Source organism: Zea mays, chromosome 4 (genome assembly GCF_902167145.1).
Source record: "Zea mays cultivar B73 chromosome 4, Zm-B73-REFERENCE-NAM-5.0, whole genome shotgun sequence".
NCBI classification, from domain to species: domain Eukaryota; kingdom Viridiplantae; phylum Streptophyta; class Magnoliopsida; order Poales; family Poaceae; genus Zea; species Zea mays.
In genome coordinates this window covers 33197936-33216787 of record NC_050099.1, presented here as the reverse complement: position 1 = coordinate 33216787, position 18852 = coordinate 33197936, and the positions used below count along the sequence as shown (strand labels likewise).

The 18852-nt window shown below is 48.6% G+C and overlaps 1 protein-coding gene across 1 annotated transcript; it reads right to left on the bottom strand.

Moving 5' to 3' along the window:
- Positions 1 to 3180: 3180 nt before the first annotated feature.
- LOC100501754 (CslF6-2) lies at positions 3181 to 9332 on the bottom strand. The gene is made up of 3 exons (NM_001321414.1): positions 8782 to 9332; positions 5927 to 6671; positions 3181 to 5253 (listed from the first exon to the last, which is right to left on the bottom strand). The coding sequence occupies exons 1-3, from the start codon at positions 9123 to 9125 to the stop codon at positions 3493 to 3495; spliced, it is 2850 nt and encodes a 949-aa protein (NP_001308343.1). The 5' UTR covers positions 9126 to 9332; the 3' UTR covers positions 3181 to 3492.
- Positions 9333 to 18852: the final 9520 nt, after the last annotated feature.

Here is an 18852-nt window from a genome sequence, read left to right as displayed (position 1 = left end):
TCAACACGCTATTAAGACGAACGGTGGATATAGGAAGACAAAATTTCCGTCTACTACCCTCCTCATGTGCACGTCCATAAATACCGTGAGGACAACTTCAAAAGATTCAGCATTTATCTAAAATAATTTTTTTTTAAAAAAAGTAGACTATTCCAGCAGATTATTGTAAACTAACAAACTGAATGATGAGTAAAGCAAGCTATTCAAAAATAGAGATTGAATGAAGAGAGGTGGAAAGCTACTAAATCTGAACAGTCATTTTGGTCTATTGAAGACGTTTTTCTTCTAAAAATAATCAAATTTAATTTTACAAAACGATTCGGCTATTCTTGATCTGACAAAGAAAAACACCCTTCAATCCTCGTTAAATAGAAATTAGACAACAAACGAACCAGCTGAACAGGTGCCAAGAAAAAACGAAGTGCATGCTTTGGTTCACCTTATAAGCGAGAATCGTTTTGGTGAATATTGTTCAAATCAACGTGAACATAGAATGACTCGAGTTTGTTATGATAGGAAAAATCCATCGCATCGTAGATCTGACTCTTTACCTTACTATACTAAAATTCTCTCAACTGTCGAATTCTCTTCACCGCTAGATTTTTATAAAAACTCGTAAGACAAAAGCCGAACCAGACACTGAGGGATCGGTCCCATATAGTACAGCCCACTTGGCTATGTATAATTGGGATCATGTCGCCTGCTTGTTGCGTTGGTGCTTGGTAGTAAACCTTAGCTTGCTTGTTGCTTGAAGCAGCTAGCAATCATGGATGATATGTGGAGAGAGAGAAAGAGAATCATGTCGTCTACTGTTGTGTCCTCGAGAGAGTGAGAGGGAGAGGCCAGAGAAGCTAGTGTTAGTGTGTATGTACGGGCTTGGTAGTTCGGTTCACACTGCACACCGACGGCCGGAGTGTTTTGGTGCGTACGTGTATGTATGTATGTGCTAGTACGATAGTGCAATACTAGATGGAATCTTTCATGTCAAGGCTCAATAATACGGGTATGATTAATTGCAACGTTTGTATCTTTACATTCCCATCTCCAGCCCCAGTGTGGACTGGAGAGCAGCATGGACGCCATCATGCCAAAATTCGGCAAAGCATGACCTTTAGTGAGGGATGTTTGAGATGGCTTCAAATTCAGTGTGAAGATATAGTTTAGATTATCAATTTAAATAGTTTTAATCATATTTTTGAATCTTAAGTTGTAGTTTATATTATCAATCTAAATAGATTTAATCATATTTTAAATATAAATAATAACTGAAATAACTTATCTAAATGTTTTCTAAAATGTTTTACTAACCCATCAAAGTTTTTAGAGCTAAAGCTATCCCAAACATAGTCTTAATTGTCGGATCAGAAGAATTATGTTCGATCGGCAAGTTCGGTATGCGCCTACAACTACATACTCCCGTGCACATGGAAGAAAGGGGGCGGGCCGCGGGCGGCGTACACACATTCTGGCGTGTCTCTATCTCCATGCATGTATGCCAGTCTCTACTAGATCATCGTATAACTCTAGGTAGGCAATCTTCCATCGTTGGTGACTGGCAGGCCGTGCAGTAAACTCACTCACCGCCGCCGCGCGCCAGTCCATGATCAACTTTTTGAGGGCATTCATTGATCCACCAAAAGCGACAATCCGTGGTTGGGGGTGGTCTGGACCCCGTCTTGTACAGAGGAAAGCATGGAGAACTTTGCAGTAGTAATCGTCCTTGCAGCGAGCATGCTTTGCTGCCTCGTCTCGTGTCGGCAGATGCCGCTAAGGATGTCTACAACATCCTTTAAAGTTCGATCTCTAAAAAAATATTTTATATTTTTTACAGTATTCTCTAAAAAGTTATGTTCTCTATATCTTATTTATCTTCAGCAATAATATTTAAATTTAATTCTCTGTATCTACAGTGGTACCTACAGGATTGGTGTTGTGCAGTCCAAAAAATCCTTTTCAACCACTTGAAAAGGCACGGCAAGTATAAAATACTAGTAATACTGCTTGATCTTATGCATGTAGAGGACGCGTCAGGTTCACCACATTTAGAGGGTGATCGGCGTGCGGCAAATTTTACATACTCGTTTACAGGGTATTGTTAGACATGTACATAACGTCATCAATCTCTAAATCTAGCGTAGAGGAGCATATACAGGATGATACTGGGGTAGTCTAATACGATCAACGGATAATTCCATGTCCCCACAAAAGTCTGTGGGAGAGCTTTTTCTTCCATCTCCGTATTTGTCGGGGAGTTTATCCCCGCGGAAATCTACCATGATAAGGGACAGTTTGAGAGCCACAAAAACGAATGTGATTGGAGTGGCTAAAATCGACTTCTTTTTATTCAAATTTGAATAAGAAAGAGATTCTAACCACTCCAATCTACTACGGTTTTATGTCTCCCAAACTAGTCCTAAGACCAAACTAGTACTAAGAGATGAGTATACTAAATCAATATAGTTTGAACAAACATGATTTAGAAATACAAGAGATATCTCCCAGTAAGCGCCATGTTGCGCACTCAAGCATGGCATGGGGGTCATGGACAGAAGCGCCGCGCGCGTTTGCCGAACGCGGCAACATGCTTGTCCACCACATGACCGTCTCTCTCTCTCTCCCTCAGTCCCTCATCAACGCATCCACGTTCAAGTCAGTACTGGCAGCGCAAGATTCCCGCCACCTGCCTCATCAGTCACTCACGCCCACATGTCGGCAAAGCCACCGCTACTCTGCACGACGCCGCGCCGTGCTCAAGCAGAGTACGTACAGCTTAACAAGCACGGCCATGCCATCACGTGGCCCTAGGAGGGCATCAACCGCACACAAGTCAAAAACCCACCGAGCACTACTGTAGTAGAGTAGAGTAGATTACAGGAAATTCCGATTCGCACGCAACCGACAACACGCACTGCTCTAGTAGAGTACTGACTAATCATAGCCAACATTAATTAGATCAACAGAGGGGGTGCACACATTCTTTTTTTCCAAGAATGAAATTAAATTTATTGTGTTCCATATGCTAAAAGAATACCACCCCAAAGCCGGGCCCCTAGCCCCCCCTCCTACATCCCCCATTTCTCTCTTTTCTTATACAAAGTGATCCTTCCTCTTCGGCGTAATGTATATATAAGTAGGTACATAATTTAATTACCACGGGTACGGTAATTAAAAAACTAAATCAAATCAACACATCTTAACACATCTTTCAATTTCTGGACAAAACTAGAAGAAAAAGAATGAAGAAAAGGGGGCGGGCAAAAAGGAAAGAAGAAGAAAAAAAATTGGCGGGTACGTCGCTGGGTCGATCAAATGTGTGTGGGTTGGTGTGTAGTCTTCTTCACTCTTCATCATCAACTAATCACCGGGCATCACTAAGGACGATGGATGAACGGGAACGTACTCTCTTCACCTTCGCGGCTCACCATATCATCATCAGGGCAGGTATGTGCATGCATGACGATGCTGGGTTGGCTGCTCCGATCGATCGATCCTTCACGGCCAGAGGTAGTAGCCGTCGAACTTCTTGCCATGGTGGGCGGCGCCGTGCTTTCCGATCGCGCCGCCGTGCTTGCCGCCGGGGCCGTGGATGTGGGGTATGTTGATGTACAGCACGGCGGTGATGACGAAGGTGAAGGCCCACCAGACGAGCACCACCACGGGGGTCTTGCCGTGCCTCCCCAGGATGCCCTTGGCGAAGGGGTAGAGGTGGAACAGCACCCAGAAGTTGAAGAAGACGCCGCCGGCCACCTTTAGCCAGTGCGTCCACTCGCCGTCCAGCACCTTGGCGAAGGCCACGGCGGAGCCGATGATGTTGACGAGGATGATGATGATGGGCGTCACCATGAGCCAGGTCCAGCGCACCACGTACAGGTCGGCGTAGGGGTCCTTCTTCTCGTCCCCCGCGGGCTGCTTCGACGTCAGCTTGAACGAGATGTCCCGCCGGAACACCACCTTCACCAGCACCTGGCACACGGCGGCCAGGTACGCGGAGCAGCTGGCCGTCATCCAGAACTGCCCGTTCCGGAACCACTCGAACACGGTCACGCCCGCCCACTTCACCTCCAGGACGGCCAGGATCAGCAGCGTGCCCAGCACGATGGCCAGGTACACGTAGAACATGGTGGTGGGCCGCTGCACGATGAAGTGCCCCGTCACGAACGACAGCGCCGGCACCGTGGTGTAGAAGATGAGGAAGATCGCCGTGAACGGGTACGTGGTGATGTTGATGTACGCCACGCGCTGCAGCGGGTGCAGGAACGTGCTCCCGAACAGCGGGTTGTTCCGGGAGAAGAAGATCTCCAGGGAGCCCGTGGACCAGCGGAGCACCTGGAACAGCCGCTCCGTCAGGTTGATGGGGGCGGTGCCGATGAAGGCGTGCGGGTAGATGGAGCAGTAGCGGGAGCGCCACCCCTTGATGTGCATCCGGTACCCCGTCACCACGTCCTCCGTCACCGTGCCGTACACCCACCCGATGTCGCTGCCCCACCCGGTCTTCTTCTCGTACGCCGCCGCGCACACCGCCACTGCCTCGGCGATGGTCGCCTCTTCCGCCACGACGGCGGCCGCGGCCGCGAACGGCGACGGGTGCGACGCCATCGGGATGGTGTCCGCGAACGCGTCCGACTTGCCGTACGACTTCTTGGGCATGGGCAGGAAGCCGTGCTTGCCCTTGGCCACGGCGGCCTTGGTGGTGAGCTCCAGCCCAGGCTTCTCGTACTTGGTCTTGGCGAACATGCCGCCCAGCGACGGGAAGCACGGCCCGCCCACGTTGATCCGCGGCGGGTCGAAGCCGTAGAGCGTGATGCGGCGGAACAGGCAGCCCGTGCCGACGTAGATGGGGCCCTGCATGCCGTCCAGCGCCCGGAGCGTGCCGTCGAAGAAGATGCGGTTGTGGTTGGCGTACAGGTCCGTGGGGTCCACGCCCTCGAAGCGCTGCGGGAACTGGACGAACGCCACCGTGTCGCTGTCCCGCCCGAGCATGAAGCAGATGCCCGCGCGCAGCGCCTGCGAGTTGTTGATGTAGTGGTCGCAGTCCAGGTTCAGGATGAAGGGCGAGTTGGAGAGCACGGCGGAGCACCGGGTCAGCGCGTTCATGGCGCCGGCCTTCTTCTGGTGGTTGTGCCCGGGCCGCTTCTCGCGGGAGACGTACACCAGCATGGGGAGCCGCACGTCCACCATGCTCAAGTCCAGCGGGTTGTCCGCGCTCGCCGGCGGCCCGAGCTGACGGCTGTGGCTCGGGTGGTTCAGAAGCACCTGCAAATTTTCGCACAACCGTTAGAAGTGAGATTTTTTTTTTTACAGTGGCTCCAATGGGGTAATTACTACTAATTACCGACCGGGTTAACTTTGTCATGGTAAATGTGAATGTGTAATTTGGTGAAAGTGAAAGTGAAACTGTCGGTTAATTAAAAAAAACTGGCGGTCAATCAAGTGGTGATTCCTTAAGTTAATTACTACAGGAGGTGGATAGAGCAGAGTAGTAACTTAGCCGGGGAATCAAATGATTGAGGGCGACTGAAGAAAGGCAGCACACAGCACAGCCCTAATCAGGAACCCACCAGTGGCTAATTGATTTTGGATTTAAAGGCGATGCTGTGGTGGTGTCGGGGGGAAAGGACCACCCCAACCACCTCGTCACGCTAGGGGTTCAATTCAATGGGAAAATGGGTGGGCTAGCTGGATGGCTCTGTCTGTGTCTGCCCATGGACGCATCGCATCATCCGTCGTGGCGTCGTCCATTCAATTCAATGGCGGTGGATTAGAGCTGAGGAATCAGTGTGCGGCGGTTGCGCTCTCCACCATCAGCCGCGTCCAATCCGCCAAAATCCCCATGGAAAAACACCCCTCATCTGTCTCCTAACCGATTTCATTCGGCCACATGTGTGTCAGTGGAAGATGCTCTGAGAAGAAGAAAACGACGACTAACCAGGACGATGCCGGCATGGTCGCCCTTGCGGTGGTTCTCGGACGGCTCAACCCAGGTGCCCTCCCACTGTGTGCCGTCGGCCATCCACGTAGCCCTGGGCTCGCCGTCCTTGAGCCCCCTGGCGGCGTTGTAGGCGTCGGAGCGCTGCCTGATGTCGTTCTCCAGCCCGTTGATGCGCGCCTTGAACTCGTCGTAGTCCCTGCGCACGCGGCGGCGGTCGTTGACGAAGTCCTCCTGGGAGCGGCCCATGTAGGGGTGGGACTTGAGCTCGAAGTAGCTCTCGGGGCCGCGCGGCTCGATGCCGTGCTTGCGGCAGAAGGGCACCCAGACGGTGGCGAACTTGGCGGCCTCCGCCATGGCCTCGTACGTGAGCAGCATGCCCGAGTCGTCGGAGAGGTAGCACGTGTTGCGCTCCACGGGGTAGTCGGCGGCCAGGATGGAGAGGATGGAGTTGGCCGTGCTCAGGATCGGCTCCTTGAACGGGTCCGCCGTGGTCACGAAGATGTCCAGCCCCGGCAGCCGCGACGTCCCGTCGGCGCGGTCGAACCGCTGCCGCAGCGCCCCCAGGTCCGGCACGCGGTTGATCGGGTTCAGCTTCGGCAGCTGGTCCAGCAGCCACGAGAAGCCGAACCAGAACTCGCCCGCGATCGACGTCACCCACAGCCACAGCGCGTCCGGGTTGCGGTGCGAGATGCGCCAGATCACGAACAGCGTGAACGCGATCAGGCGCACGAAGATGAGCACCCTGCACAGATTCACCACGATTCGTTAGTTAAAATCACACTGCCAAATCCTGTTTCCACCTAGCATACCATACATACAGTTCAGATGTTAACTTTTTTTATTAAATTATAACATCAGTAGATAATTCGATAAATATACTTTTATTATGAATTCGTTTAGAATATAAATAAATAGCTTTAATATCTTATATAAATCTAGTTGAAATTTTAAATGCTTAAAAAGTACTCCCTCCGTTTCGTTTTAGATGTCGCTGGATAGTGCAAAATTGAACTATCCAGCGACATCTAAAAAGAAACGGAGGGAGTATTACTATACATCTACTAGTGACGGTATTTATTTTGGGGCGGAGACTGCTGGATGCGGGTGCGTCCTGTGCTGCCGCGTCCAGGCGTCCGTCCGTCCACCCGCGGCGCGGCACACGGCACGGCAGGAGGAACCCACCAACCAATCATGTGGAGAGAGCGAGGAAACGGAAGCGCTGGCGCGGTGCGATGCGAGTGGCAGTCAATGCGCGTGAGCTGGCACGCCGCCGAAATCCATTGCGTCCAGGGCCCGCGGCGTGAAAGCGCCAGCGCCTGGCCAGCCAAGCAAGGCCGCGCCGCTCGAGGAGGGTGTGGATTTTGCGAGATTAGTTTTTAAATAGGTTTATGATATCTTGTTTTTGCTCTACGGATACAGACGCTACCAAACATTGTCGAATATGGATTTGAAATTGGATATAGAGAAAAACATTTGAAAACGAATTTAGATATATCTACTGCTACACCAATGCTTTCCTTCCCGGGTCCGCATGGAATAACCGAATAATTCCCTCGCCACTCCTGTCCCGCGTGTATGCATGCTTCAGTACCATGTGAGGCTATGTTCGGTTATTTTCAATCCATATGGATTGAAGGGGATTGATACGGATTGTGAGGGATTTTGACTTGCTAGGGATTGAAACCCTCTCAATCCCCCTCAATCCATATGGATTGGGGTAGAACCGAACAAGCCCTGAGAGGGATTCGCTGTACAGCGTGGACCTGTGGAAGCGAATCCTACGCTCGATGTACAGCCTAGTGCCGCTACAACGCCGACGGTCTGAGCTGTAAACGGGCCCAAATCTAGTCCCTTCCGCCTCGAGCTGTCACCATTCTCCCAATCTTTTTCTTCGTCTACCTAAAGCTTTGTGCTTGCCCGAGCTCATGAAAGCTAGGATTTAGATGCAAACCCCTTCCAAAAAAAAAAAAACGGTTGAGCCCTCTAGAGTCTAGAAGAACCCACCTTCCCAAATTAGAGGGTGCAACTGGAATGCCCCCAACACCACCACCAGTCCTACTTTCTTCTCTCTCTTTTTTTATCACCTTCCCAAAAAAAACTATGTCACCACTCAGTCACTCACCAGCACTTTCACTCTCCCATCCCATGCCCAAAAGTGTATGGAGGGAAAAGAAAGAAAGAAAGAAAAAAAAAGACATTTTTAGTTTTGGACACACAACACACAAGGCGCTTTGTACTAGTTATGATGCAGAGTTTTCCGCTAAACATCCTTTACTATACCGGAACTTGGAGGCTGGCTTTGGACTCACATGCAAGCCACGCCTACTGTCGCCTCTCTCTCTGTGCAGCACAGCACAGCACCCCACGCGGGCAAGCTGAAGCAGAAAAGGCATTCATTGATTCCCACCAGCACTGCACTGCACCCCACCTCGGATTCCCGTTGCGGGTAATTAGCAGCACCAATCACAGAGATGCCTTCACCTTTTTTTTATGAGCCGCCATGGGCAGGCAGGAGGGGTCCCACCCTGCAGCGGTGGTGCTGCCGACAGCCCAACGGGAGAAGCGGGGCCGCCTGCCTGGGGTCCCCTGCCTAACTGTAACGTGCACCTGTCTAATGGCCGAGCCCGGATTGACGAGACTGAAATTTAACTGCCTCGTTTGGTTTGGTTTGGTTTGGTTTAGTTGTTAATTCACTGCTTCAGTCTAGTAGTAGAGTGCTTGCTTGGAGTGGGAGACTACTGGCTGATATAGTGTTGTTGTTCGGAGTGTAACGGCCGGTGAATGCAGGCGCGCGGCGCGCCGGCGAGGCCGTTGAACTGAGAGCAGACGAAGAGGTGTAAGTATATATATACCTGTAGGGGTGGAGGAGGACACCCTTGATCTTCTCGGTGCGGAAGACGGGGCGTTCCTCGAGCGCGACGGCCCCCGGGTCGGCGGCGGAGGAGAGGCCGTCGTCGCTGAGGTCGACCGCCACCCAGCTCTCGTCGTTGACGGCGCCGATCTGGCCCTCGGTGGCGGCCACCGCCACGCGGTCCATGTCGGCGGAGGAGGCGGCGGACGCCACCGCCGCCGCGCCGGCGCACGCGCACACGGGGAACCCGCCGCATGCGCACCCGCGCCTGCCGTCAGCCTGCTGCTGCTGCTGCTGCTGTCCTGTCGGCGTCTCGCCGTTGCTGCGCCGGCCGCCCGGCGCCATAATGCCTGCCTGCCTGGCGCGCAATCAGGCAGGGACGATGGTGGCCCTTCTCTCTGTCGAGGCTGGGAGGACACGCGCGGAGGGAAACCGAGAATGCGAAGCTACCTCTCTCTACCTCCCCTGCTGCCCTTCTGGTGTGCTGTGTGGCAGAGAGAGAGAGAGAGAGAGAGGAGGAGGAGGAGGGGGGAGAGAAGGTGGCGCGGCGCGGGCGCCGGGGTGCGTGGGGAGATGGAGGCCGAGTGAAGTACGTGGGGGGAGGGACGGGATATATAGAGAAATTACGGGACGGGGTTCACGAGCCCGAGTGTCGGTCGGGGTTGGAGGCAAGCTAAGCTTCCTCTGTATTTTTGTACGCGCGTGTGTGTACACGTCCCTCTCTCTCCCTCCCTTTTCCTCCCACTCTGTACAGTACAGTATAGCTGTAGGTATCTACGTAGTACGTACTCACACTCAGCTCTGTCAATCTGGCTGCGTGTCTTTCTGTTCCTACGCGCGCCCGGCCTCCCTCGACGATTTGTACCGACTCTTTCTGTCTGTGTGCGTCTAGAGAGATGGTGGTGATGATGAAGCAAGGAACGAAGGATGAAGGTGAGCTGTATATGAATATGTAGGTGGCAGGCAGGCATTTGCAAGCGCACACAGGCCCATATGGCACCGGCACCGGCACCGGCACCTTACCTACCAGGCTGCTTCCGCATAACCCCATGTGCCCTCTCCCTCCCCTGCCTAGGACTGTACCCTCCGCCTGATTATTAAAATTTTGCGGCGCTCTAATAAAAAAGTATATATATACTTCCTTGAGTAAATAAAAAAACTAGGCACTAAAATCGGCGGGGACAGAACGGTACTGTAATGATGAGTTTGTTTTTGCTATGCTCCTATTATTATAAATATAAAATGGACGCTCCTTTTTTACTAGCTGAGCTGACCTGATGTCAAGGAGAAGAAGCAGGATAACTAAGGCTGGACGCACCTGTCTCCGCGTGCCAGCTACTTCCTCTTGCATTGGCGGCTACAGCCTACAGGGGAGCCCCCACGCCCACAGGGCTGCCTTCTGCGCGTCGGGCTCTTTCTATCTGTGTACGTGGTTTTTCCCAGTTTATCCCCTCTAGCACTATTCATTTATATAGCAGTGGATCCGTGAGTAATTGTTAATATATAAAAAATTGATAGTAGATAAAAGTAGTTATAGAAAATAATATTTTATGGTTATAGTAGAGTTTAGAGAGTATTTAGAGGAACCGCTGCCAGAGATGAAAAAATAAGCGATAAATTGTTGATGATTCGATGAAAAAAAAAATGATATAATAGAAGCGCGGATAGTCTAAAGTTCCTCGCGCCCCCTGATTGGCAGATGAGATTCCTTGCGTCCGCCTTTCCAGCCTCTCCCTCTTCCCGCTGGGCCCTGGGGCTCCGGTCCGTCCGTGACGCCGACGAATGGAACCTGCGAGGGAGGCGGCTCGCACTACGTCCGTCCGTCGTCGTGCTGTCGTACATGGCGGTGGCCGGTGGCGCAGAGCTGGGCAGCGCAGGCTCCCATCATGAGCTGGGGGTAGGGTGCCTCGCCAAGCCAAGCCAAGCCAGACCTTCCGGGTTCCGGCCGGGAAGACCAGATTATTGATTGCAAGGAACCAAACGGCTTCGTGGACGATGAGGCGTCGGTGCTGCGTGTGGTGTATGTATCCGTATCTGATCCGGCCGGCTCCCATCGTTCGGGGGCCTGCACCGGGTTAACTCCACGGAAAGTCCCGTGGCGTCTTCATCCACCACAGTACCACACCCTCCTCCTCCGGCACCGAGTTACTCCGGTCACAGCGGCGAGCAGAGCGCGCGCGGCAGGGCAGGCAGAGCAAGCGAGCGAGGGCGTGTTTTGCTCGCAACCAATCTTTTGGGTTCACGGGGAAACGGCCACGTTCCGCCAGCTAGCGACATGCATGGTCCCTGGGCACGGATGCAGGCGACTCCCGACGACGACGAGCTACTAGCTAGCCAACAAGGTGGCGCCATGCGGTATACGATGCTAGCTACGTAGTACATCTGTAACAAGTATGTATGTATAACACTCGCTTCTGCGTGCGTGAACATCGTCGTCATGCGTGGTGACCGTGACGTGGTCGCCCCTGTATGCAGGACGCCGTGGCGTCGATGGCGCTCCCTGAACTAACGCCCCTGTCGCTGCCCGCATATATGGCCGTCGCCACCCACAACCCACTAGAGGTAGATGTAGATCGATACATGCAGATTCCACCACGCACGCACCAGCAATATCATCGAGCCCGTGGTACTACGACGGCGACATATATATACGGGCGCGCGCGCCGGTCGACCCAATATATATACGCATCTCCGGCGGTCTGGCCGGCCCATATCTGCGCCGCGCACGTCCGCCGTCGCGCGCGGTGAGAGAGCCGATGCATGAAAGCGTCAAGCAATTAAGTACGCGTACGTGAACGTACCGAGCTAGTACTGCTCCGGTGATTAAATCCTCCCCCGAGATCGATCCAGCCGGTGACGGACTACGCACCCGCACGTACGTACGCCAGACGGCCAGACCCAACATCGCAGCGAAATTGAATGCCACTCGCCACCACCGCCTTCCGATCGTGTGTACGCGCGCGGCGCGATGCGAGCGACCCGCGCGAGCATTATTAACAGAGCTCGCCGTCCGGCCGTGCGCGCATCGCCTATACCACCAGCCGTCCAAGCAACCGGTCCGGCGGCGATGGCGCGGGCACCGGCGACGACGCGATCCATCATCTAAATCTCCACTGTTCTATATGAAGGCAACGTGGTCGTTCACATCAGGCTTTACCATGCCTCCACCCCTCCCACCACGCCCGCAATTCGAGGACCATCCTCGGATTCCGTCCGAGAGTCCTCGCCTCACATACTACCATTCATGGACTGAACGTAGATGGAAGATGAAGCCTCCAGTCCGCGTCTCTTCGTCCCAAGATCTCGCGCCTGCGCCGTCGATGGAAGGCTCGCCTCCGGTCCGCGCATACGCCCGCACCCAAGATGTCGCCCCTCCCCTCACCGTTGTCCTTGCTTCCTCCCTCCGGGACCTGCTGTCTTTCTCACTCCATGGCGTGGATCAGGATGGTCCTCGCGGCGCAAGCCACCTGAGACAGTCGTGTGCCCCAGCACTCGCCCTCGCCTCACCCGCTCGATCTGACACGGGTTTGTTTGTTTTTGCCTCAATTAGGTGATTAGGTGGTGTGCGGCTCGATCTAACGCGGGTTTGTTTATTTATCGATGCAGCTCACTCGCACACAGTACGCATCGTCATTGGACTTGCTCTGGCTCTTCACCTACAACGCCCTATATGACTACAAGAGTAAGATCGTGGCATGCGCCTTTGCAATTCTTACAATGTTTAGATCTTTGTAGCTTTGCATTTGTTGTTGTGTGTCTTGGTGTATGCGTTCGTTGCTGCCACTGCCCAAGGCTTCATGTTCGTGTTGCGCCACTGGCTAAGCTCTAGTGCTGTTGTGGCGGCCTTTGCCAAAAGTCTGGCCCTGGCGAGTCCTCTTCGTCTCGACGTCGCGACAACAGCGGGGCACCTCGTCCGCCAGTGGTCGGGCCAGGGCACGGGATTGCTATGCAATTCTTGTGGCTATGCTGATTTCTCCTCTAATTCTGCTTCAACTTTTGGTTTTTCCTTGGTGTTGTTTCATTAGAGAATATTGTTTTACCATCTAGCTGAGTTGGAAGACCAATAATATACCAATATTCTTTATTTTTGCCTTTGAAATATAACAATTCTTTAGTTTTTGCCTTTGGAATTAACGAGCCAGTGTTTTTTGCCATTTAACGCTAGAGGATGCTGTTTGAAGTGGTTATTGATCAGTTAAAACTTACACAACAATTTATTTTCGTTCTTCCTTGATAGCCTAAACCTACTAATTGATGTAGTGGAACTGTGGATGGGCAAAGGTTTACTGCATCAAGAATTCTGAACTAAACAATAACACAAATAGTTTTGTTAAGAATGCTCATTCATTCACATACTAGAAAATTTTCAAACATGAAGCAGCCATTTCGGTTGGGGGAAATTGTCATGCCAGTGTTTTATGACTTTTAAATATTGTGTGAATGTGTTATCCTGTAGGTTAGGATCTTAACCCTTAATGCTTCATACTTCTTGAAGAACGATGGCCATTTTGTCATTTTAATCAAGGTACTCCGAGCTATTATTCTTAATTTTGTAGCAGTTGTCTGAAGGACAGGTCTCTTACAGTGGTGAGAGGACATTTTGTTGTGTGAAAGGTCATGCGAGGTGCCAGCACTCGGATCCGTCTTGTAGCAGTTGTCTTATAGTCATACAGATATGCAATCTTGGTCTGCATTGATCTAATCTAACAAGAAAACATTTTGTTTAGGGTAATTGTATCGACTCCACCCTGTCTGCTGAGACCGTGTTCGCTGTTGAAGTTGGAGAAGCTCAAAGCACATCAATTCAAGCATGCCTAGCAGGTGACGATGGAGCCCTACGAGCATGACCATGCATGTGTTGTGGGCGGTTATAGAATGCCCAAGAAGCAGAAGGCTACCCGATCACCTCATAGATCATAATCAGCGCTCATCTTGTCTAATAAGGATGCTTCGTTGTATTATGGTTTATTAAGATGTCTGCATGATACTGATGGTTACAATATAGTGGTGGTTAGTTGCAATGTAGTGGTGAAATAGCTAGATTAAAATAACAATATTTATGTATGGCTAGGAATCTAGAACCACAAATAGATTATGAAATATTTTTCATAACAATATAACACACATTTGTATATAAATTATTGTGTTTTTAGATGTTTCCGTTGCAACGCACGGGCATTCACCTAGTATATATATAGGAGGAGTATACACCTATAATTTAATTACCTCGTTTCTTTAGAATATTAATCATGTTTAAGCTCTATAACATGATAATAATATGTAATGACGTGCATGATAGTTTTATTTTTTTAAATGCCAACTAAATAGAGGTGTAATCGGATCGAATACGGACGGATATCAATGAAATTATATTTGTTTTCATATTTTTAGTCGGATTCGAATTCGAATACAGATAGCTTCGAATATGAATACAAATACGAATGTTCTCAAATACAAATACGGATAGTCGTGGATCGAATACGGAGCAAATCGGACACGGATAGCGTCGGTAATGAATATTTTTGTCGGATATCGTGTAAGACATCATTCCACACGTATCATAGTTGTAATCATTTAGCCCCTCCTTTAGTCCAAACATTTTTGAGGATTATATGTGCACATATGCTACACCTCCATAAAAATCCATGAATTTCTAAGGCAATTTTGAGTATTATTAATTTCTTTATGTAGAAAATTATTAAAATGCAATTAAATTCATAAAATATTGAGAACTATGATATGTGGTTTCACGTGTTATTATGATATGTGGTTTCACTTATTATTATGGTGGTTTCACATGTAATCATTACGAGTTTCACAAATAAGTGGAAATGAAATGAAATAATTGATGACATCTTGTGGTTTTTATGGTTCAAACATTTTTGTGGATGCTATATGAACATATGTTACTCATACACCAAATTTCGTGAATTTCTGAGACTATTTGTATATTATTAATTTCTTTTTGCAGAAAATCATCAAAATGCATTTAAATCCATAAAATATTATAGTATCGACCAAAAATTGCAAATAAGTTATCAAAACTAATAAACATTCCATAAGAAGATAACCTCAAGTCCCTACATGAAAATGAGAAAGTGAAGTAAAGGTTATGTTGAAACTTGGATACTTAAGCTGATTTCACGTGTAACTCACACAACAAGTGTAAGAAAATGAAAAGAATCACTGACATCTTATGGACTTTATGGTCCAAACATTTTTTAGAATTTTATGTAGACAAATGTTAACCCTCCGTCAAATTTTATGAATTTCTAAGGCTATTTGTGTATTATTAATTTCTTTCTACAAAAAATCATCAAAATGTAATTAAAATCATAAAATAATCTAGTGTCTACCAAAAATTGCAAATAAGTTACCAGGACCAATAAACATTCTATTAAAGATAATATGAAGTCCCCATGTGAAAATGATAAAGTGAAGTATTGGTTATGTTAAAATTTGGATAGTTAAGGTGATATCACATGTAACTCACGTAACAAGTGAAAGTGAATTAAAAGAAATATTGGCAATCTTTAGATTTTATGGCCCAATCATTTTTGAGGATGTTATATGGGCATATATTGCTCATCCGTCAAATTTCATGGTTTTTTGAGACTATTTGTGTATTATTATAATTTTTTCTACAGAAAATTATCAAAATGCATTTAAATATATAACATATTCCACTATCGACCAAAAATTGCAAATATGTTACGAGGAACAATAAACATTATATAAGAACATAACCTCAAATCCCCATATGAAAATGATAAAGTGAAGTATTGATTATGTTGAAACTTGGATATTTAGGGCGATTCCACATGTAACTATCCGAATATCTGAAATATGAAATCTGGTAAGATATCTGGGTAGATGTCCGGATATCCAAAATATGAAATCCGGACAGTTATCCGAGAAGATATCCGGATATCCGAAATCTGAAGGATATCAGGCATATCATATTCGTATCCGATATCCGAACTGTACTATCCGAATTCGAATCCGAAATCCGAAAATTCTGTGGATATCCGAAAAAACTATCCAACTGAATAATTAGCCTCTTCGGATGGTCGGATGGTCGGATAATATCCGTACCGTTTACACCCCTACAACTAAATATTAATTAGACTTCCAAAAAGACACCTTGTCAGTTTGAATGTACTTTTTTTTATCATCCTTGGCATTTTCCATTAAAAACCGAGAGTCAAGGAAAAGCCTTATGGACGGCTGATGTGAGTTGGGCCTGTATCCAATCAACTCCATAAATCTTCTTGCGCTCAAACATGCTCTTGCAACAAGATCTACTACATACTCTCATTGGCAAGCATGCCTTGGGCATCTTGCACCCCAAGTAGGTCGGTCTATCTTGCATTTAAATAAACTCTCGTGTTCTAGAGATAATTCATCGTCAATTTGTAATGCGTGTCGGCTTGCTAAAAGTCATTAGTTGCCTTATACACATTTTGTTCATCGTTCTACTTCTCCTTTGGAGATTATTCACTTGGATGTTTGGGGCTCTGCCTCTAGCTCTATTGCCTGTTGGTGGGTTTTTTATTAAATCAGTTTTATTGATGACTTTAGCAAATTTTGCTGGAATTACTTAATGCATGCCCGGACAGATGCTCCTCGTATCTTCATAGAGTTTAAGACTCATGTAGAGCGTCTCCTTGATAGAAAGATCAAATGTATTCAATCTGATTGGGTGGAGAATATCAAAAAATACACAACACTTTCTTTCGCTCCATGAGTATTGCCAATCACGTCTCGTGTCCTCACACACACTAGCAACATGGCTTGAATGGACGGAAACATCGACACATTGTAGAGACCAGGCTTGCTCTTTTAGTTCATGCACATGTTCCCATTAAATTTTGGGATGCCACTTTTCTCACCGCCACCTATCTAATAAATCGCATGCCTACTCGTGTCATCGATAATACTAGCCCTTTAAAGTGTATTTTTCACAGTTCTCCAAATTATTATATGTCGCGTGTCTTTGGATGTGCTTGTTGGCCTCATCTTCGACCCTACAACAAGCATAAGCTATCCTTCTAATCTAGGGAGTGTGTGTTCTTGGGCTATAGCTCACTCCATAAAGGGTACTGTAAGGAAAATGGACCCCGAGCCATTTGGCTAATTGAGTTTTGGTGTTTGATGATCAACACAATCCGTGAACTAATAAGTTTTCTAGTGATTGTGTTTGTAGTTCACAGGATGCAAGATTAACTTGGACTAAGGAATTGAGGAAAGCAACACCTCAAAAGAAGACATTAAAGAGATCCAAGAAAAGTCCAAGTGTGTTGCCTGCGGACTGTCTGTGCTTGGAGCACTGGACTGTCCGGTGCCCACACGCCGGACTGTCCAGTGCACTAGGGAACCGCAGCCCAACGGCTAGTTTTAGGTGGCACCCGGAGAGAAGACCACCGGACTGTCCGGTGTGGAAAGCCTGCGGCGCCAACGGTCACCTGCTCTGACAGGGTAACGACTAGGCGCACCGGACAGGCTACAGTGCGCTGTCCAGTGCACCACCGGACTGTCCGGTGTGCCGCAGAAAGCAGCAGCTTTTCTCCAACGGCTCTATTTGTGTTGGGGGCTATAAATACACCCCCAATCGGCCATTTCCAAGTGTGGGAGCCCAAGAGACATACCAAGGCATATAGTAGACATTCCCAGGTGCTCTTACACCCAAGTGCTTAATAAAATCACTCGATGATTAGCGTAGGTGCTTTGCGAAGTGCTTAGGTTAGTTAGACCGCTTTAGCGCTTGCTCTAGGTGAACCCTAGATTGTTGAGTGAGTTTAGATAAACCTCACAACCCCTCGGCTCTTGCGCGGGCCGTTGTAATTGTACCGAGTGGGGCGAGAGTCTTGTGAGACCGTGACAACCGCGTTTGTGTCACGGCCGCCACCGTGTACCGGAGGGAACGAGGCCCGCGGCGTTTCGGCCGGAAGCTCGATAGTGGAGACGACGGAGAGCGTCCGAGAGGAGCCGGAAGCGAAGCACCACTTGCGCGTGGAGAAGGCCCGCGGCTCTCTACAGAGTTACTCGACCAAGGTGCTTGGCCCTCGTGTGGGCTTCCCTTTGTGTAGGGGCACCAACGAGGATTAGTTGGGACCTTGCGCGGTTCTAGAGACCTCGATAAAAATACCGGCATCATCCACGAGAGTTTGCTTCTCTACTTTGCTCTTTAAGTTTCCACATTTATATTAAGCATTTAAGTTTCAATCTTGTAGTCATACTTATTTTGTGTAGATTGAAACTTAGCCTTTGCGGTAGAGATAGCAACACTTAGACAAAACCTAGTTTGCACATTCTAGTTTGACTATTTGTATAGGTTTTGCTCTAGGGATTTAATTGTGGCCTAGTTTAGTAAAAGTTTTAGAAGTCCTAATTCACCCCCCTCTTAGGCGTCACCCGTTTCCTACAAGTGGTATCAGAGCCTGGTTTGGCTCATTTGAAACATTTTAGCTTCACCGCTAAAAGAGCCGACACTTTTTAGAGGAAGGGATGGATACCCATAGGCCACCACACTTCGACGGCACTAACTTCTCATATTATAGTGCTAGAATGACTTGTTACCTAGAGGCCGTTGATCTAGGTGTTTGGCGAGTTACTCGTGATGGGATGAAACCCCCCAAGAATCCCGAGAAACCCACCACGAGTGAGGAAAAAGAAATTCATTTAAATGCTAGAGCCAAAAATTGTTTGTATGAATCTCTTAGCATGGATATTTTTAATCAAGTATTTACCTTGAAAACTGCTAATGAGATTTGGCTTAAGTTGCATGAGCTCCATGACGGCACATCAAATGTCCGTGAGCAAAAACATTGCCTAGTCTTAAATGAGTATAATTCTTTTGCTATAAAAGATGATGAGCTTGTTAAAGACATGTATTCTTGTCGGCGTTTCGAACCCGTGAGGACCCTCAATCGACCAGTGAATTTATCGCTGCGTGTCCCTGCCCAGATGGGTTGATGCAAGATGGAACACAAGAGGGGGGATGAGGCTTGTATTATCTTGCACCGGGGTGCTCGTAGTAGGGGTTACAAGCGTCGCGCGCGAGAGAGAGAGA

Coding starts and splice junctions, on each gene's coding strand:
- LOC100501754 (NM_001321414.1), bottom strand. CDS start 9,125: ATGGCGCCGGGCGGCCGGCGCAGCAACGGCGAGACGCCGACAGGACAG. Junction 6,672..8,781: donor GTCCTCCTCCACCCCTACAG/GTATATATATAC, acceptor GAATCTGTGCAG/GGTGCTCATCTTCGTGCGCC. Junction 5,254..5,926: donor ACCATGCCGGCATCGTCCTG/GTTAGTCGTCGT, acceptor GAAAATTTGCAG/GTGCTTCTGAACCACCCGAG.